The sequence below is a fragment of the Polypterus senegalus genome, chromosome 16 (assembly GCF_016835505.1).
Source record: "Polypterus senegalus isolate Bchr_013 chromosome 16, ASM1683550v1, whole genome shotgun sequence".
In the NCBI taxonomy this organism is placed as follows: domain Eukaryota; kingdom Metazoa; phylum Chordata; class Cladistia; order Polypteriformes; family Polypteridae; genus Polypterus; species Polypterus senegalus.
In genome coordinates this window covers 90,942,846-90,965,398 of record NC_053169.1, presented here as the reverse complement: position 1 = coordinate 90,965,398, position 22,553 = coordinate 90,942,846, and the positions used below count along the sequence as shown (strand labels likewise).

The window sequence follows — 22,553 nt, the reverse complement described above, 5'->3', positions numbered from 1 at the left end:
TGGGGGTTGATTTTTTTTCAATCCTATTTTATGTAAAAATTGATCTTCTTGTATGGAATGATTACAATAAAATCAATAAAATTAAAAAAACAACAACTGTGGTCTCCAGTGGAAGTAACTTGAGTTCAAAAGAGTGAAAGTGCCACAATGAACTTATCAGGAAAGATTGCTCTATCACAGGGTTAACTCTGGACACACTGGAAGCTATTGTGGAAAAGAAAATTGGTGGAAAAATTGGATGCCATTATTGAAAATCTCTTCCACGCACTCTCTTGGAGCACTTTGAACCAAAGTCTCATTTGTCCAATGTGTCCTGGGGGTCTTTTCTGCTCACTGCCATTCAGAAATTCAGTGCTTCCTCCCGATGTCCTAGACTAAATACTCATACTTTTTAAGTTAATTTGTATTCATTTTGCTATTTCCACACAATATATATTTATTCATTATTTATCTTTGTAGGTGCCGTGGAGGAAGGACAAGCATCTGACTAAGATGGAGGATGAATTCTTGCCCAGCCAGGAGGCCACAATGAATGGACTTGGCGAACAGGCATACCGGGAGCAGTTCATTCCCCCACATGACAGGTGGCAGTGTTCCTCAGGGCTGAACTCAATTATAACACCTACAGGGTACCATGGAAATTGGAATTGGGAAACGCAATCTGGTTGGCATCTTTGGGTACTACCAGAGGGCTCTGGAGAGGGAGGACTGCCATGATTTCCAAGGCTCAGAAATGCTCTGGGTGACCTGGGTGTGACACCGGAAGCAGTTCCTGGGTTGGATTCAAAAGGGAGCCTGCAGTCTCACTTCATTGAGTCAGAGTCGGGGGGTAGCATGTAACATTTTGTTGGAGGTGAAAGGGAAGAAGTTGTATTTCTATTTGGGCATTGTGGCAAGTGTTTGTGTTAGGAAGATTTATTTTTATTTGAAACCAGAATTGTGCTTGAGCATTACTGTGTCTGTGGTTTGGATCTCAGTGGCTCCCCCTTGTGGTTACACTATAAATTGAATAATTGCATTATTTGCCCTGTGAGTCTTTGTTTGTTTTCTTATGGTTCTGGTGATGTGTGCATCTACATTCTCCACCTGCATACTCCAAAAGGATGTTCTACTCATTGACATCAAATCTGAAATACCTGATATCAATCGTATGGATCTGAAGTGGTAATAAATGTAGGGGTAGACTTACTTTTTCCACATGACAAATCTGCATTTTTGTTAATTTAGATTATGAGAATGAATGTCAATTTTAAGTGTCATTTGTTCACGTATATCATCTTTATTTGTGGGCAATGTTTGCATAAAGATTTAATGTTTCCCTCTTCAGCAAATTCAACAATTTCCAAGTGGAGTACTTACTTTTTCACATGACCATATATCTATATATCTATATCTATGTCTCTCTCTCAATATATATATATACTATATATATATATATATATATATATATATATATATATATATATATATATATATATATATATGCTTCTTCTCTGCCAAATCAAATATCATATTTTCTAACTGTAATATAGGTAGGTTTTTGTTTACAGAATGCAAAAAACGTTTTACTACTTTACAGTATAAGAATACATGATTTGTATCTTCTATTTCATTGCTATAAAAGCAATTATTACAACCTATTTCAACCTTAGTAAGTCATTACAGATGTATGTATTGGTCAAACCATGAAACTTGTAATTATTTTGCTTCTGAAAAAATAGGAAAAGAAATATATTCTGTTCGAATTTTAGCAGTAATATTTTTTGTATAATCTTGCAACAGATCCTCTTTTTTAAACTATTCTGGGTATAGCGCATTACTCAGGTTATCCTAATAATTTTATTATATTTTTTTACCTTTGAAGTGTACTTTGCTTAAAGACGACTATAATTAAGGAATTGTGGTAACATATGTAACATACCCTTTTACTAGATTAACTAAAGGTGAAGGAATCGCTTTCAAAATGATTTTTATTCTTTTACTGATCAATGTATATTGAACTTTATACCAAACTCTTTTATGTCCAATGAAATCCCCATAAAAAACACAATAATGAGTATACATTCAGTACACATTCAGAACAGCGCTGCCAGGATCCTGATGAGGGTGCGAAAGCATAGCCACATCACTCCTATCTTGAAAACCCTTCACTGGCCCCCTGTACCACTTAGAATAGAGTACAAGGTTCCCCTCCTTACCCATCAGTGCATCTATGGATCTGCTCCCCTGTATTTACAGGAACTCCTTATCCCTCATACTTCCTCACGCACCCTCCTCTCTGTGCATGCTAACACTCTTCAAGTTCCCAGAACTAAGCTTAGCAGTATGGGTGATAGGGCCTTTTCTTTGGTGGCACCGAGGCTGTGGAATTCTCTCCCTGACTACCTTCAAACGAAACCTAAAAACTTATCCATTTAGAAAGGCATTTTGTTAAATTATTTCTATAGATTATCTTGTTTGTTAATTTATTCTTATTTTGTAGCACTTTGAGATTGTTAAATATAAAGCGCAATATAAATAAAAAGTATTATTATTATTATTATTATTATTATTTATACTGCACTACATATTGCAACATAGAAAGCAGGATCACTAGGTGGCAGTAACGCGCCATTGCTATTGTAGATTTCTGCACAATAATGTCCTGGCTATCGACAATATTGAAAAATGTAAATAAAAATGTGTCGAGTCTTATAAAAGACGGTGTGATGAAATTAGTAAAGCTCGCCGATCGCTGTGCGTAAAAAAAATAAAGAGGAGGAAAATCTGCCGCTGAGCTTTGTCACAGAGACAAATGGGCGTGTCTTGGTGTAGGCGAGGCCAAAGGGGTGGGGTTAAGCGGAGAGGCAAGGCGGTGTCAGAACGTCGCGGCGTTGCGCGAAGACAGAACAGAAACGCTCGGCTTGACGACGCGGGCGGGGGGGCGGATCAACAGCAACTTCAGAGGGGACATGACTGAGAGCGCAGGGGCGCGCAATGAAGCACCGTCGGCCCTCCGCCGAGGCGTGGGCAATAAAGTCACCGTGGTGCTCGGAGCTCAGTGGGGAGACGAAGGCAAGGGCAAAGTGGTCGACTTGTTGGCCCAGGAGGCGGACATCGTGTGCAGATGTCAGGTAAGGAGGGACTTGAAGAACCAGGAAGGAAGGCGTATTGCTCGGAATAAGTGAATGGTAATCCATTACCCTGTTGGAAAATGGAAACATAACAGTCATGGTATCCGTGAAGAGCAAGGATGGAAACTAGAGTGTGAGCCACGAAAGTCCGCCGGCCGAAGGTGAAGACGCTCCGAGTCACCTTGACTCCCGGCGTCTCGTCTCATCTCGCGTCGTGACTGGCAGGCGGCACGTGCGCGTTGGGAGTGCGCGAGGAGTGGCGAGGAGGCTTCCACCTGTCCTCGAGTGGCATTTTTTCGCCCGTCTTGTAACGTTTGTTTTACTTCGCTGTTCGTCGGTTCAGATCCCTTCGTTCCTTTCATTGTCCCGTAGCACGTTAAGTTCTTCTTTTTTTGCGCGGTGTCATTTTATTCATGGATTTAGTTTTGAGCGCTCAGGTCGCCGAAGAACGGTGGTGTTCCGAGTACCGGGGTGTACCAGCTGTCAGTTTGAGCGTGTCCAAATGCTTGCAACTGCCAGCTCGTGCATTTTTGAGTTGTCTTAAATGAGGGGAAATAATTAGTAGTTAGCGAACGCCTTCACAGACATGGGTAGAACATACAACCTAAGTCCTGTGGTTTGATGTGATGGGCTTCATGCCAACTGAAAGCGATCTTTGTTACCACCCAGAAATTATACCTCCCTCACATTGGTACAGTTTCACAAATTTAATTTGGACAGGCAAAGGATATAACACAATGGCATACCATTGGTCATCCAAAACGGGGTCTACTATTATAAAAGCTTAACACGGTCAAAACCATACTGCAATGCGAAAGAAGTAGATTAAGGCTACCTTTAGTGAGGAATGACTCACTCTTGCAGTTTGTGTTGATGTCCTCAGTTTTGTCCAAGTCTAAACTTGCCGTTAAGTCCAGTTCATTGTTATAAAGGATACATTTCTTATTTTTCAACTCAAAAGTTGTTTCTTCAGAAGCATGGTAGATATGCATTTCCCATGAAAAATTGTTACAATCACCAGCGTTTCTTTACAGTGCAGGCAATGCGGTATGAAATGAAATAAAGCCTTAAAGTTGCCAGATACGCCCTCTTGGTATTTTAATAAATGAAAACGTAGCTTTCCAGTGCATGTTCGTGACAACAAAAATTATCTGTAATTAATCAGTTTATTGCATATACCTGGTACTGTTTTTTGCAGTACATTTTCTTTTTGTTCGTATGAGCTGTCACATCCATGTAAATCAAAACAAGACGAAATGCATGGCATGAACAGTTTACTGTGACTTGGTCTTTCGAGAGGAATCCACTCCATGAGATTAAAGATTATTGTGGAAGGCTACAAGTGCTGAGGTAGCATGCACAACTGTTTTTCTTGTATGTTTAATATATAATTCTATGTATAAATGTCTTGTTTATGTATTTGGAAGGCATTCTTTCAGAAGAGCCTCACGTTGTGGGTTTTTTTTTTTTTCTTCTGCCTTCAGCCCTAAATCCTACTGATTAATCAAATGAGTCAATTTACTTAACTCCTTCAGGGCTGATGTCAACTTTTGTGAAAAGAAGGAGCTGACGATGTTAATCAACTGTAAACTGTGACAGAACCAACCGTTACATTTTAGTTGGCCTCTTGTTGCTAGAAGGAAAGTTAGATTCATTGGTTTGATGGAGATTCCTTGTGGTCTCGTGAGTAGCAAGGCGCACACAACAGCAAAAATTAGGTTCCAGCTTCAGCTGATTGGTCTGAAGATGTTCGCCAGGGAGGACTGACACTTAACAATGATAAGAGGTAGAAACCAGATTGTAATGCACTTGTGACCATGAAGCGTAGACAGCCTGGCAGCAAGCCTTCTGCACATTCTTGACAAACTGGCAGCAACAGATGTTTTATGTTGATTTCTAAATGAAACCATTGTTTTTTGGAAAAAATATTCAGCCCTCCTCAAAGAGTTAAAACAGATAGTTCAAAATGTTCCGATCAATAGAGTTAAATCAAAATGTCTATCACTAAGCCCCAAAAGAACACGGGAGCCTCCATCAGCAGCACCCTCCAGTGGCTACATATTAAGATTATATGTACCATGAAGCCCAGCGGGTGTCTATACAAGGACATTGCCAGATGGATAGATGGAGAACAGTTTGCTCCAGGAGTCAGTCTTCAGTGTCTCTATTGGTCACGGCAAGCATAATGTCATTACAGTTTTAGGATGAAAGTTAAGGTTTGGGTATTGTGTGAATGGTATCATGAGCTCAGTGCAGTTTTAAGACCGAATGACAATACAATTTTAGAATGGATGTTAAGAATAGGATTTAGTGTGAATGGTATGTACATTCTGAATGTGTAAATTTATGCTTAACTTTAGACATTCATTTCAGCAAGAATCTAACTAACGGTTTATCTGTTTTATTTTCAAGCTGCATTTGTAGCCCTCTGCAATTGCTGTTTTATATTTGCTTTTCTGTTCACACATATATGTTGTAGCCTGGATATACAGACCCCTGCCCTGAAACTGAACTGCAGTGTTGGCTCTGCTGATGCTTCTCCCAGTCTACCTCCATTATTCTACTCCCATTCCTGGGAAAGTACCACCAGCCATTGTTGCAGGGTATCAGTCAATCCATGATTCTTGTACTATATATAACAAACTCATTTAAAACGTTAAATCAGAGTGGGTGGGATGTCCCAGTTAAATTTCAGTCGAAGTTTAGTTTGTCCAAGGTGGATATTGTAGTCTGACAATTGCCAAAGATTTAAGACTTTAGAAAATTGTTGAAGTATATCAATTCGTCCATCTTCTTGTACTTGTATCCGGTTAATTATTTTGGGCAGCCACTACTTATTTGCGTGTTGTATTAATTCATTACATGGCACACCTATCCAGACTTGGCCAGTTTGAGATGTGACAGGTATCTTAACCTGCATATCTTTTCTCTAATTTGGTGTAGTGAATCGGTGTCCTGGCATTGTTTGTTGAGGTTTTTCCCATTTACTGAATATTTGAGCAGTTTTTATTTGTTTTGTTTGTGACTGCTGCAATTTTTTTTCCTGATGGCCATTACTCGCAATATTTATAGTGATGACATCCATTGCCAGTCTTAATAGTAGGATATTCCGCAGTGCATTGCATCATTCATTATCCTAGCATCAGGTACTTTTTCTAACAATAAACTATGAAGATTTTTATAGTTAGGGTCAAACAAAAATTTATAATAAAAAGACTTTGCAATATATATATTGATTGTAGTTTATAGTGAGTACACTGTTAGACAGCTAACTGCCAAATGATGCACATGTCCAAATTAACTGGGCAGCTACTAGTGAGAAATGCCAATTGCTGATATTTTAAAGTTTCATATATTTGGGTGCTTTCTTCCGTTTTCACAGGTTGCTACTCTTAAGTTTAAATTTCAAGAAAAGGTTATTTAAGCCCAGTTATGCTTATAATGCGTTGAACTAGGGAATACACTGGTCACAAAGGAATTGTTGTGGCACCACCCGTGTTGTCCCTTTTCATATGTACCAAGTCTTTGAACTGAAATGGGTGCTCAATGATGTACCCAATGACGCAAAATGAAAAAGTAGGTAAACAAGAAGCTTCTTCAGTATTCTCTTCGGTGCGTCAGTTTCAGGTAGGAGCTCCAGTCAGCGGTCACAGTGTGTGGAGTCAGTTGCACCCCGTGGGTGGTTTCTTAGGGCTGTAGGAGAAAATGGAGATGTGGCCATTACTGACCGCACCCCCTCATGTTCCGGTGTGGTGTAACTCTTGTCTCAGATGCGCCTGGAAGGAAAACCACATGCTTGCATTCATAACAAGTAGTAATGTTAATTGGCAGACTTGGCACATACCTAGATATACAGCATAGCCAATACTTGCTTGCCTCTTCTGTCTGCTTGTTCTGCTAGTAGTGGCGGTCAAGTAGAAAAAAGAATTTTCTGAAAGGTTTAATTGGGCTTCATTTCTTTCTGTAAGGACATTGTGGTGGTGTTATTATTAGACAAGGAGATATGCATCTATAAAGAACAGAGAGTTTGGTTTTAAAGTTGAATTACACTATCAAATGTAAATGGTATGCACGTCTCATGGGTCAGTAACGTTTTATTTCCTTAACAAAGAGTTTAGATATTTGCCTTGAGCATGGGCAGCTAAGACCCTGTCTCTAACTACACAAGTTTTTAACTTCTGCAAGGGCTATTTCAATTATTTTATATTAAGACTGCATTTTAACAACAATCAAGTAGCAACACATTTCCATTCTGTTTGCATCTTTATTTATGGTCTGTGCTGTTGTCACCTTAGTAACCTCAAGCTCCTGACAGAACAAAACAAAATTCTGTGCTATTCTTCTTTTTCTTGCTCCCGGGTGGATATTCCTGTGCTGCTGGTTTCAGTTAAAATGCCTTTATCACTGTAGTCATTCAGACTGCCAGTATATCTTGTATTGTTTTTTATTTTTTTAACCCTGTAGTTAAAATATGAGCGTGCAAACTAAATATACACATGCAAAAACAGGCATGCTTAAGGATAACTGTGACATACCATGCATTAATATTCTTAAGCTCTGGCTGCTTATCTTTAGTATAATGGCAGCAGGGTTAGGATTTGCGATGATTCACAGTTGTGTCAATGGATACATCAGCAATGAGAAACAGTTATTTGTAAAACGAAAGAAAATAATGTTTGAGGCTTTATTAGTTCCGATGTCGGGATGTTAATTTTTTCTTTTTTACTTTGTGTTTTGGTTATGAATATTCTCCACTGTGTCTTTCTTGCTTTATGGTCTTCTGTTTCTTTCAGCCATGTCCTAAATGTTTAATTTCATGTTGGCACAATATTTTTTTCAGAGCCAGCACTATTTCAAATTAGATTAAATACAGTAAATAGCACTTCAACATGTTTTGTCCCCAAGCAAAGAATAGCAGTTTGTTAGCTATAATGCAACTGAACATGTATACATTAACAATTGATGTTGATGCAAATTGTTACTAAAATATAAGAATGCATTATCAATGTAATATTTAGATAGTCAAGAAGTTATTTCTGTGTTTGTGTACAACTTTATAAATGTAAAAAAGTTATAGTAAGTGACCATGAAATCCAAGTTTCACTTGTTTGCCTAGCTCAAGGCTAAGTTTTCATTGTATCTCATCCAGCCTTTTTCATTAGCAAAATTACCAATCTGTGCTTAGGTGTTTGACTCAGTGGTTTGTTTTATGTTCTTTTTGCCTTCTTATTCATCATTTTGCATTGCCTGATACTGATGGATTTCTGTTTTGAATCCATCCATCCATTTTTAAACCCACTTATTCTGAGCAGGATCACATGGAAGCTGGAGCCTATCCCAGGAAGCATCAGGCTCAAAGGCAGGAACGACCCCTGTACAGGGCAATACACCTGGCCTTAATTTCATCCTATATGTGAAAACACTGTTCAGATATTATTAGTGTCAACTTTTTGGCATCTTGGAGAAATTTTCAAGTCCCTTATTAAGTCGATACATTGTTTTCTCTGTTAGAGACTGAAATGATTGATTTGTCATAGTCTATTCAAAAATGGTATGTCTGCTAGTTCAAAGACAGCTACTTTTGATGGTGTGTTTTTCTTGGGTGTTGGCCAGAATTTGATATAGTACTCCTTATCCTATTCTGTTAATACATTGTACAGTCTGCACAGTATGTCCTTTGCTTTGTATTCAAATGTTTTTGCAATAAAACTGAATTTTTGAAGTATTTTAATTGCTTCAGTATATCGCCAGGACAATGAGGACATTATTTTTTAGTTAAACGGCCAGATTTGCCTTTCAGAGTTTATTTTTTGCATTCATTTTCGTTTGTCATTCATTTTATCTGCCTGTAACACTCTGCACTTGTACATTTAAACTACATTTTCTTGTCTGTTTGAACAGTCTTTGCACCCTCCACCTTATTATTTGCTCTCTTTTTTTATCAAAAAATATGTCAGGATTACTCACGATGTTTGAGTTAGTTTTCATTTTAGGGCTAGTTTCCAGAAAAAATGATGCAACCATGAAGAACATTCTTTATTTTCTCAATTCATCAGCTTGTTGATTCTTAGATCTGTGATGCCAAAGGCTTCTAGTTTCATTGCTGCCTAAAGTAGCAAATGTATTCTTTACTTTGTCCGTTCCATGATGAACACTATTTTCAGTAAAATCAAATATCTTGAATCACTCTTTCCATGCATAGGTTATGCAGTTACCTCAGAGTCGTACAGTGACTTACTGGCAGGTACCTCCATAGTTAATTGTACAGGAAATTAACCACAGTAGAAAACGGTGCCAGGTGGTTTTGAAACAGTTAATTCATTACGCTCATTCTGAAAATTGGAGAAATGACCTGAGAATTTGAATTCCACAGTGTGGCAGTCTCAAAATGCACAGTAGCGAAGATATCAGGGCTGTGGAGTTGGTAGATAAATCCTTTGACTCTGACTCCTTAGTTTCCGATACGTTTGACTCCGACTCCTCTGTATTTAATATACTAATGTATTTTCCATGTTGATTGAAGGATGGCAACATACACGTCATTTAACCACAGAACTACTGGCTAGAAAGCTGACTCTCTACCATATTGGCCAGTTTAAAAAAAAAAAAAAAAGACAAGAACCCCTAAACACACATCAGGCCATAGCACACACCTCCACCTACATCATTACACTTGTTTACACTCATATTAACTTGATAAATACATTGTATCTGAAATAAAGTGAAAAAACTTTTTGTAATGTACCATAATCCAGATTATAATATGTGAATGTCAAGGTTATACAATACTCATCTGAACTTCACACTAGTAGTAACACAACTATGCACTGGGCTTTATTCTTACATCAAAGAAGTACTTATGACTATTGTTTGTAAAATGGGACATTTGAACTTGCTGTATTTTTTCATTACAATTTAAATTTATTAGGTGTCAGAGTTGGTATATTTTTGCTGACTCCGACTCCAGGTACCCACAATTTGTCTGTGACTCCACAGCCCAGGAAGATATTGTTTAAGGGGGTAAATTATATGCTTTGCACATGGTTCAGTTTAATTTATGTAATTTTATTAGAAATAAATTGTAAAGATAGTTGAAGACTACCAACTATGAGCCGTAAAACTCAATGAAAATGTTTGAAGTGTTTTCATAACTGATTGCACGATTCCATGCTTAAAGCATAAAATGCTGGAAAAATATTATCTTGCAAATACCAAGACATGCAGCTTCTCTGGCTTAAAGTCTCCACTGGTAGCTTAAGATATGGACATGCTGTTCTTGACATTTTGGACTTTCTCTGGTGGCAGCTGAGATCTCTGTGCTATTATTATGTCCTCTGCTGTAGGGCACACCTGCTTGCTTGATATATACAGTATGGTAGTACTTTTGATTTTCAGCTTTACTTAGAAGTATGATTTAGTGATATAAAAGTCCCTCATGTTAATTCATTTTCCATTTCCACAGTTTAATCAGTTTGAAACAGCGACAAATTTATAGAATTTCCATAAATATCCTTTACTGTGGTAATGTTTTGAAGGGTGAGATGGAGGTTGTGGCCTTCTCTGTAGTTCAGGCCTCTCTAGAGTTAGATGTAGACATAATGTATAATTTCTGGTCTTTTAAGTGTATTTTAGCTCTGATCTTGGCACCCTACTTTATATGATACCTCCTTTTTGATTTTTTTTTTTTGTTTTTTTTTTTTGTTCATAAGAATTACTTAGTAACATTTTGAAGTCAACTCAGTTTTTTTCTTTTTATTGTACAGCACCTCCTAACTAGCCAATATAATAAAACCCCCATATATGATCTTCCGTTTTTGGGGTTATCTTCTAGTGTTTGGCACTCTGAATCCAAAAATCCCTACTTTTGAGGCAATTTTTTGGACCATATTTTGTGCAGGAAATATCTCCCTTATTGTGCATTGTTCTCAACAGCAGTCCTCTAGACTGATTGCTTGAGAGAGCAGCTAAGTTCCCGATGCCTACTATTCTGGTCCCTGCTACTTCTATACCCAGTGACTGAGTGTTTTTAACTGAAGGGGATACTGGCACAACGGAGAGGTCTCTACTTCATGCAGAGAGCTGGCATTCTCATTTTTGTAAGGGAATATAACATAAGTTCTTGATAGATCCAGTTAGGACTTGCAGCTAACAGGTCAGTAATGCATTCAAGCAATAAATTAAATGACAGCCATTGTTAGAACCATGTTTAATGTTAACTCACAAAACAAGATACAATTACGTTTGGTTGAACAGGGTCATTCTTGGCACATTTTCAGTGAGATTCTTAACTTGCATGTGCTAATTAACATGCAACACAACTTATGTTCCTGCTGTGAAAATATTTTATGTTAAGATTGTTTTAATTAATCATTTTAATTTATGTAATAAAACTATATCAAAATAAAGGGGGTGTCTGGTCCTTCTGATCAATCTGATTGGCCAGTTTGTGTTTGGTTATGTGATCAAAAGACAGTCATGTGCTTGATTTAAAACCGGCGCTCTGGCTGTGTAAGATGGCAGTGCTAATCTATTAAGCTAATATGTAATTGCATTTAAGCTAAATATTTCAAATTTCCTAAATTCACGCTCGCAACCATTTGCTAACTGCTCCACTGTCTTAAAACTGCAGAAAATTGTACTCTGGAAGAGAGAGAGGCATAGTATGGATTAAAAAATAATTTTCTCAGCATATTTTATTTTACATTCTCTAGGATCTTTTTGTATTACTTTACTCGAGCAATTTTTCCTTGGCAAGTCTGAATTTTTTTTTTGGCAAAATATGAGTGGAAATCTCAACATGCAGAATATAATTATTTACAAATGTTAAAATAACAGTTTATTTGAAAGACTGGCTGATAAGTATCTTCTGAAAATATTTTGAACTACTGTAAACATCGCAAAGAACAAGTTGTGACATTTAAAAAAAATCCTGCAATATTAATATCAAAGTGCATTTTAAACTGTGGAGTTTTGCCCACCCTCCCTTGTGTTAATTTGAAAAATGAGTTTGAAGCCGTGTTTGTGGCGTTGATGCTCATTAAGCGTAGTTTGCTTGTCTTCTCCCTTTTATTGTTGGGTTTGTTACCATAGTCTAAAGATATGCAGATAGACAGTTTGGAAGTACGGTCAGGGTATGCAATGACTCTGCTTTGTGAGTGACTGGACAAGCTTAAGTTTGCACATGTGCTAGTAGTATTGTCACATATATACCTGTGACAATGTACTAAACACAAAGTTTTAGCAAATTTGGGAGGAATAAAACTCTTTTCCATTTGTATTATTTTTGTACTTTAGGTAACTGAAAATCCCCTATATCTCTACTTTTCAGTGTAATTGTTGTCTTTCTATTTTGGTCTTTTTTTTTTTTTTCTTTTTGAAACGTGTATATTAATACTTATTCCTGATTTGAGTTTGTTAAGTGAATGACATGCATGCATTGAATACATAACCCTGGCTTGTAATTTAAACATCTGTAAATAGTATGTGTCAAAGATGCTTTCATATAGTATTTATTGCATCGAACATTTGGGGACTTAAGTAATGAGAAAGCACAAAATGAGGCATTTTACAGCCATTGCTCTACTAATGTTCTAAGGAATTCTGCTTAGTGCATTCATCAAACCAAGAAACCTTCCCCATTTGGTGTCGGTGCACCATTACTATTAGCTTTTGTAATGCACTTCAGCAAATAAGCAGAGACGATAGCCTGCTGACATGCTATACTAATTTATTGGTCCTTTCATTTTTATGTAGCTTGCTTCCTGCTGATTGAGACAAGTGTGCCGGCAGGATGAGGTTTTAAATGGAGCTGCTGGCTAAATCGGTTATAATATTCCTTACAGAAAAGAACACAGTTTAGCGTCCACTTGAAGAATCGCACTAACATGAATTGGTTACAATGAAATATGTTTATCCATAAGATCATTCTTTGATCCTGCACCACCACCACCTACTCAAAGCATCATGATCATTGATGGACTAAAAGCCCTGAAGTCTACGTGACCATCATCATCATCATCAAGTCCTTCCGTGAGAACCCTAAATACAAAGAGGACTGTTTCATTTATGTTAAGTAGATTGCCAAGAGGGGACTGGGCGGTCTAATGGTCTGGAATCCCTGCAGATTTTATTTTTTTCTCCAGCCGTCTGAAGTTTTTTTTTTTTTTTTTTTCTGTCCACCCTGGCTATCGGACCTTACTCTTATTCTATGTAAATTAATGTTGACTTTTATTTTCTTACAGTGTCTTTTATTTTTCTATTCTTCATTATGTAAAGCACTTTGAGCTACATTTTTTTTGTATGAAAATGTGCTATATAAATAAATGTTGTTGATACCAGTCATTTTACTTTTTGAGCTTTGTATATGTCAGTCTGCATCTCGATTCTTCTATGGTTGCTCTGATGCAGTAAATGCTAAACTTAATGCTATTTTAAGGTTTGTGCTTGTGAAGAGTGTAATATTTTACTCAACATGAGATCTTGAACCATTAGGCAACAAGTAAGAAATATCTTTTTTTTATTTTTTTTATTTATTTTTATTAATTTTATTACAATCCATACAAAGCAATCAAGTTTTTACAAAAAGAAAAATAGAGTTAAGAACAGATCGATTCCCACCCTTGAGAGAGAGAGCAAGCCAAACGGCATTGAAATTTTACAGCTTTTAAACATACCTAAATTTAATAAATTCTCTATGCATCATGAACTTATTTTAAAATATTACTGATTAGATCCTGCCATGTTTTGAAAAAAGTCTGTACGGATCCTCTGAGTATTTGACTTTTTCCAATTTCAAATAATATAACACATCGGTTTCCCACTGACTTAAAAGAGGAGAGTTTGGGTTCTTCCAGTTTATCAGAATGAGTCTGCGTGCCAATAGTGTAGTGAATGCAATCACAATTTGTTTGTCTTTCTCCACTTTAAGCCCCTTTGGAAACACAGTTGTTAATGGGTTATGAGGGATTGTGAGTCCAAAGCTATCTGAAAGGTAATTAAAAATTTTTGTTTAGAATAATGTTAATTTGTTGCAGGCCCAGAACATGTGACCTAGTGAGGCTGGGACTTGGTTGCAACGTTCACAGGTTGGATCAAGTAAGAAATATCTGATATTTATTTATTTATTTGTTTAATTACTGAATTGCAATACTCATAAAATCAGTACCACTTTCCAGAACATTTATCCAATTCAGATATGTTTTAGTTCACATTAGTAAATATTAAAAAGAATGCTGAACAAAGGCCTTCAGCAAACTGTTTTCGAACCTGTCTTGCACTAATGGATTTTTGCCAGATCCGGTGGAAACCTTCACACAGTTTCTCATAAAGATTTTTTTTTTCTAAGTTTTAGAAGTATATAAGACATCTCTTTCCCACCATGTAATTGAAGAGTGGGATAGGATTCTTCCATTTGTGTATTTTAAGTTGGTATGTGAGCAGTGTAGTATGGAAGATTTCTGCTGTTTATAATTGCAAAATATTAACCCATCTAGTTTTTACTACAAATAATGTGTACAGTTGTCAGTTATGAGTTTTGATTTTTAATGTACAGGGTGTCTCACTCGGGAGTACAACTTTAAAAATGCGAATTACTCTTGAATGCGTGAACGTAAAGGCGAGCCGTAAGAACTGAACATACCTGTATTTAGTGCAAAACAAGTCCACATTACAAAAGGTGCTGATAATGTCCTCCCCCAACGTCTGCGCACAAGGAAACGCGACGCTCCATATTTGAGAATGTCCTCTGCAACATGTCACTGTTGATGTCAATAATTTCATGCTCGATGTTTGCTTTCAGTTGTTCGATGATCCTGGGTTTGCTTGCATAAAGCTTGCCCTTTAAATATCCCCATAGAAAAAAATCTGGGGGAGTTAAATCGGGCGATCGAGGTGGCCACAAACCTTTCGAGATCACCCTGTCTCCAAAAAACGATCGGATCTCTTCCATACTGGCATGAGAGATATAGCACGTTGCCCCGTCCTGTTGGAAGTAACCTTCTTGAAGTTCGTAGTCGTCCAGTTGTTTCACAAATTCATCAGATATGGACAAGTATTGCATGCTTGCTTTCGCTACTGTGCAGGGTTGGTGTCTGGGGCTAGACGGCGGTCTGCGCCTGGCTGGTGCAGCCCGGCCGCTGCCACATCCGGGGCCGTCGTAGCGGCACCCGCTATAGTGCCCACCTCTTTATGACACGGAATCAATTCTTCATTTAAATAAGGAATATTTTGAACCTTGTTGCATGATGATACATGCATGCGTTGCAGAGTAATTCGCATTTTTAAAGTTGTACTCCCAAGTGGGACACCTTGTATATTATTTTATCACCAATACTTAGAGATTCTTCTTAGTCCCTTTCCTTATAGTCCTCATTATCTCTGACTGTTTCTAAAAATGAATACCCTGATGTTCTGTATATGCTGACACTGTAATTGCACAGAGAAATATGCCTGCCAGTGAGTGAAGAAGGGTAACTGCTCTATACAGGAAGAAGAGACAAGGTGGTGAGCTGCATGGAAAATGAAATGCGAAATGGACAAAGAAAACTTAAGCAAAACTCAAAGACGACGTGGTTAACAAGTGGCTTCTTTGGGTTCACACATCACTCCCTATTCTGTTGACTTCTTATTTTATAACATGTAGTAAAATACAAGTTCAAGCCAAATTGGATTGTCAAGTGCTCAAATATACATAAACTTGGTAAAATACACGTTAAAGTGCGGAGTACTAAGGTGTTTTTTGTAGGTCCTTTGTGTGCATTTAAAATGCTCTTTGCCATCTTCCATTGGAGTTGCACAAGACATGATGAGTTGGGAGAAGACACCGAGTAGTAGCCATGGAAGTGCTGTAGCTGCTCTGGAACTGTCTTGGAATTTCATAGGAGGTGGTGGAAGAAGTTTCTAAAGATAGTGACTGGGTCAGTCCCATTTGTTTCCATTGTAACACAACAGTGAAGTGAAACTAATATGGTCAGATCAGGTTAGAAAGCATGCACTGGTACAGTGTGTTGCCACACTACCACAAGACAAAACAGCTCGGGATCCAGGTCGGAAATCCCCCATGCAGAAACACCGGAAATGACCCTCTATCTGCCGCAGCTAGGTGTTACGTGGGCATCTCCTTGGCCTGGTCCAGCCGCTTGGGTCCTCAACGATGAGGATCCTGCAAGCCGGATCACCCTCAGGGAATCGCGCCACGTGGCCGTGGTGACTTAACTGACTCCCCTCACAATGCAGGTAATGTGCCTCATTTTGGGACTCTGTGAGCAACCGCTTGTTCGATACAAAGCCAGACCAGCGGTACGCAAGGATTCTCTGAAGAGAGACATACTGAAGAAGTCCGTAATATAGTGTGATGGTAATGAAAAAATGATTATAGAGACATGGAACATGTCAATATTTTTTTAAAGGAGTATATGTTTTAATGCGTCAGAAAAAAATGTTTATGTTGGGTTACTTCAGATGTTGTTTAAACCACAAATGTTTTATGTGATAGTGTCTGACAGTCTTTTTCCAAATAGTTGCTGACAACTTAGGACTTTACAAGTTATGTTATATGGTCGTGTGGTGGTCATTCTCTTTTAGGGGGTGTTTTTTTTTTCAGTTCAACATGGATGAGGTTTAAGAGTTAGGTGAATGAAGGTGATCATTAATATTAAAATGTGGAATCAATATATGGCTTTGACTCTGCAGCCCATATACAGTAGTAGACCCTTGATTCAGTGCACCTTGTTTAGCTCAGTGAAATGTTTTGCACTAGTATTAATAAACAGTAGATTTCTTCCTGGAATTTTGTAAATGATGCTCCAAATTCTGTGCATTCTGCCAGTTTATTTTGAACTCTCATTTTAGTAAACAGTAATTCAATATGAGCTCCCTCGGTAAATAAAGTATTTTGTTTTTTTATGGAACAATTGTGATGCACAAAATATATTTTGGACTGATAAGCTATGTTTTAAAAAAATAAAAGCCTTAAATTTGCAAATTTCTTTATGGAGACTGACCATATTCTGTTTATATAGCATGTTTCTCAGTAGATGAGAACACTTTTTAGTTTTTCACATTTTTAACATAATATAGGAGAACATAAGACAAACATGTTGGCATTAAATAACAAAACACAGTTAGGGATAATTGTATTTTTTATTAAGATATATAAGCTAAGACTTACAGTAGTACAATTATAGATTTGGTATATTATTTTTATAGCATTGGACAAATCTAAATATGCTTTTTTCAAAAGAACTAAAATAGCTCAAATATAATTGGCTCCCTTGTGGTAAAGGTTTAAAGCTGTTTACAGTTGGACGCCTGTGACATTTAACAGCATGTGTTGGGGAAATGCTATGTTAAGTAAGATCATGCTCTGAGCTGCCCAGGTCAGTTTACCAATGTCTGCACACGATGGATTTGAGAAGGAAGCAGTCAGTGTGTCCCCTTCCTTTAAAGTTAACATGTTGTGCATTTTACATCTATAGGTTACGTTTTTTAGTCTCATTATAAATGACTAAGCTATCTTTTGGTTTGTAACTTACAGGTGCCTCTTACTCATTGCAGTTTGCTCATGTGAAAAACATACATGGAAATAAAAACTGGATCATTGATTTTTCCTTAAGGCTGAATAAAAAATTTTGGTTTATCATACTGTAGTTAATTCTCTGACTTTTAAGTTTGTGTAAATTGATACTATGTAATAATTAACTGGAGGGCATGAGTGAATTTTTATGTGTACTTTTTCTCTTTCTTACTGCTGTGATTTTTATTTTTACATAGATTGCTGGTACTGTAAATAGGAGGAGTGCATGTAACTACATATAAGGCAATCCAAACCACTTGTCTGTTATGTAATTCAGTAAGAAGTACAACACTGGGGCCTTGCTGCTGAGCTACTGAAAATGAGAGGCATTATTTTAGTGACAAATCTGTTGCAGTCAGGGGAATGATCACTAACACAACCCATGATGATAATTTTTTTTTTTTGATTCCTGATTAATTTAATGGCTGTTTTTTGTTTATCTTAATTTTTGAAGTTTGGATGGGGTGGTTAGAAATGTATTTTAAATAACACATAACAAATTAATAAGTGCAAAAATACAACATTGAGCTATTAACACCAGAGGTTTCCAATCCAGTCACTACTATTGTCTCATTGTTTATCATGGACCAAATCCTTTCCTCAAGTTAGGAACCAGCCCAGAGTGGAGTTTCAACCTATCGCTAAGCATATTGGTAATTTTTTAAATAATGCAACTTCAAGATTTGTAACTTGCTTTGGATTTAGACATCAGCTAAATACAGTAGAAATGAACTTGATTGTGAACTGAATGGCAGCATTTGTGGAATTAAAAATATGCACTCAGACTTGGTTTAAGTGGACATTTGTTCAGTTCATGGCCCATAAGCTTTACCTGCAGTGAACAATGTGACTGCTGGATTTTGGTTTTTTTTTTTATTCAGAAGTTAGTTTTTGCCCGATACTCGGATTTTGTTTTTTTTATTCAGAATTTAGTTTTTGCCTGATACTCAAACTTAGTTATCTAATGCTCTCTTAAGAGATTTCAGGCAGTGCTTAACATTTGTTAAAAAAAAAAAAAATGAAAACGAGGTGCTCTTTTCTTACTGCCCATCAATAGGCTATGTAGATACTACATAGAAAACATGGATCAGTTTATTATTGTTACAGCCTTTACTTCATGGGATGTACATGCTTTCATAATTATGTTTAAACATTTGATTTTTCAGTAATAACTAAACACCATATATTGGTGCATTTTGCGTTATGGCCTAAAATGATATGTTTAATTTATTTTCGTTTGTGTGATTACTAGTCAGACTGCTATTTTTATTCTTGATACTGGGGAAAGAAGTAAGAGGAGAAACTGTAGCAAGCTCTTTCCTGTAGTGCATCTGTTTTATAGCACTTGGATCCTGTTTTGATTCCTGCACCGGTGATGTAACTGTTCAATTTACATATTCATCCAGTTTCCATTACAGTCCAAAACTATGTTAGTATGCTGATTGGTAACTTTAAATTGGTCTAATATGAATATGCCCCATGATCGTATAGTATTCTCTCCAACACTATACTTGTTACAGCTTGGAAAGTCTCTGAATATCTGCAAAAATAAATGCAAAAAAATGGGGTCAAAAAGTAAATGGATTTGAAGCTTAGGTAAACTAATCCATGCCTGTGATTAAACCACTCCGATCTTTGATGAATTCCTTGGAGAATTAAAACTGGTTCTTAGAGTTTGTGTATAGAGAGTTTAATTTAGAAACAAGAAAGCATCTTTATAAGTAATTAGGAGTTGCCTTCTCCCTGCCTTAAGGGGCCAACCAAACCACCTCCCACAATGCTGTCATCTAGCCATCGTGTTCAGGATTCCTCAGGCTGTTGGTATTAAAATATAACAGTGCTTCATTATGCTAAACAATATAGGTAAGAATGGAAATTAATTTTAAAAAATATATAACCTTTGAGTATTGATTCTAATTCTGTCAACAGCATTGCATATATCGGTTTATCTGTCAGACACTGTTGAGTATTTTACTGTAGTTTTACCCTGTTGCTTTATCCCAGACACATTTTCCATTGATTCATAACTTGTATGTACATCTTTCATCTCTTGAAGAAAAATACCCTGCTGTGATTACAAATGCCAGATCTGAGTTAAATTCTTAATGTTCAAAAGAAAGAGTTTTAGGTCCACTGCACTCATCTCAATCTACTGTATACTGCTGTCAGGCATTCTCAATCATTTTCACTATTAAAAATATATTGAGTATCGCTAGATATTTTTTGAAACGAACCAGTAGATGCATGCAAAAGGCAAAACAAAGCAAGTAAATTATAAACAAAGCATGTGAAACCCAGGTAAGAGGCAAGAATCAAAGTTAAAAATTTGGCAGGAAGTTGGAACAACACAAGACACGAAGATTAATAGCAAAGCAAGTATTTATTTATTTATTTATTTTGCTTTCTGTTTAAAAGATTTATCCACACATCGGATAAAGCTTGGTGCAATCGCTGATTTTTTTTTTATTCTATTGTGCCAATGAATTTGAGGTCATTACCTTGGAGACCATGCCCCTAGAAAAATGGGGTGTGACCCTAACAAAGGTTATGCAAAATGGCATCTAATACAGAAAAAGTAGTGGGAATGTAAAATTCAGCCCTGATCATGACAATCAACCTGCTATTCAAACTTATTTCTTGAAACCTTCAGGCTCTCAACAATTTCCTTCCTTGGGAATCTGTTTCGTCCCATGTTAAATAAGTTAGAGACTAATAGACTTGAACTTTCCAGTTACTGATGTTGAGCTGAAAGAAGCTCAGGGTTCTTTCTTTACAAGGTTTAAGGATATGGATTTAATAATAAGTATGAGTGTGCGAGTCCTGTGATTAAGTGATGCTACATCCAAGGCGGGTTTCTGTTTTGCACCTGGTGCAGCATAGATAGGCTACAGCATTCACGGGGCCAAATTAGACAAAGCAGTAGAGATGGATGATTTCGCCATTCTTTATAATTGATCACCGTGTTGAGTGTGTCTGCTCCCTGAAGCCACTCACGCTCAAGCATATAACTTTTAAATAACCTTTCATTTATGTAATTTCCTTCTTCTCTCCAATTTGATATAAAAGATTAGCATACAGAGGCTCCCTTGGCCTTCCTTCACTTACCTTTTTGGTCAGTATTTACTTCATTTTCATAAGTAGGCATGTACTAAAAATGGCGAAACCCCACATTCACTTAAGGAATTTCACTACCTTTTTCTTTCTTTACTATTAGAGTTCATGCTTAGTTTATATTATTGGTATCCCTGAAGATGCACTGCCCATTCATCAACTCTTAAGTTAATGAGAGTGAAAATATTAAGTGAAGGTGTGCTCTGTATTGGAAATGGAAAGAAAGATGTCAAAATTTAAATGTTGATTGTTAACATGAAAAATTATTGATTTCACTTTATATATACAAGTAAAATTCCATTATAACGAAGTGCCAGGGACCTAAAAAATATTTTGTTGTAATGAAATTCTGTGTTTGTTACTATAGTGCTTTCTTTAACTTGTATCCAGGTGTGTGCAATCATTTCAATAGCTTCTTTTGCGTTACTTTTAATCTCCTCCTGCCTACAAGTTATGCTGACGAGAATTTTTCTCGGCATTTCCTTGCGATAATACACTTTCAGGGTTCGAATGATGCCCAAATCCAATGGCTAAAGCGCTGCCGTGCAATTCGGTGGGAGGTATTCAAAGCGAACATTATCTGAATATGGAAGCATGTTGTGGGCAGCACAGTTATCAGTCATATTGTGAGGTTTTTGAACTCTTGAGACCCCCCCACTCCCCACCCAACGGGAACGACATGCTAAAGTGTGTCCTGAAGTGCGATTGCAGCGTCTGTGGAAGATTGTTTGTCCATTGCTGGGGCAGGGCAATAGGAGGCTCACATCGCTGCAGTGAAGCGCCACAGAAGCAAATCATAAAAGATTGGGGTCGCATTATAAGTCCCTGTTTTGCATCCCAAAACACGAGGCTTAGTCTCAGTACTTTAGTAAAACCAGCTTTATTCAGCTTGAAACAGGAACGGCACAGTTATTTATTGTAGCGTGATCTGCCACTCTGCTATACACAGACATAGCAGTCAGGCAAGATCGTGGCCAGGTCAGTGATCAAGTAATCCTGTTATCTGCATTTACTATTTACGTGCTCCTAACCTTGCATCACCCATCAAGATCTTTTTTTGTTTACTTTGGCGGAGAGACACAGCATATCTGTGAGCCTGCTATTGCCCCGTACAAACACGGAGATTGCACTTCAGGACACTCTTCGGCTTGCTGTCTAGTTGCAATTTGCAAACCTCACATTTTCTTGAATGAGTGCCGCATTAATAGGAATGTTTCTTGAACGAGCATCACTGAACCACATAAAAACTGCTTTTTCGAAGTCTTCAAATGCAGCAGTTCACATACGTTTGCAACCCAAGATTTTTCTACTTTTTTTGCTTGGTCTTTCAAGAAAGTTGACAGCGTTGATGGAGAAAATCTGAATTCACTGGCAATGTCTTTTTTCTTTTTACAGCAATCAAGAGCTGCAAAAAATTATTTTTTTTTTCTTCTAATTTGAACTGTTATCGTTTTCCGTGTCTGCCGTTTCTATAGGAGGGTGACAATGACTTAAATTCCAATGGATGTTTTTCAAATGTTGACGAGCAATAAGCAAAAGGTATCACTGAAAACCGCAAGAAACAAAAAAGGAAAAAAAAAAAACAGTACGAGGAAAGTTCGAAGAAAGAAAAAAAAATAGTGTTTCTATTTGGGGATTGTTGTGAAAACTGAGCTGTGGCCGCAAAACTAACTGCTCTGTGGATGATTCATTCAGGCATTTCCTGGTCTTTTGTGCACTTCGTTGTAATGAAAATATCTGCTGAATGTGCAGTACTT

General features: G+C 37.1%; 1 protein-coding gene across 1 annotated transcript in view; it reads left to right on the top strand.

The window, feature by feature from the left end:
* The first annotated feature begins 2,859 nt into the window (after nucleotides 1–2,859).
* The window catches only part of adss2 (adenylosuccinate synthase 2), a 63,450-nt gene continuing 43,756 nt past the window's right edge, over nucleotides 2,860–22,553 (top strand). The window contains exon 1 of the mRNA XM_039737956.1: nucleotides 2,860–3,113. Within this exon, the coding sequence (XP_039593890.1) occupies nucleotides 2,952–3,113 (162 nt within the window). The 5' untranslated portion in view covers nucleotides 2,860–2,951. The remainder of the gene's footprint in view (nucleotides 3,114–22,553) is intronic.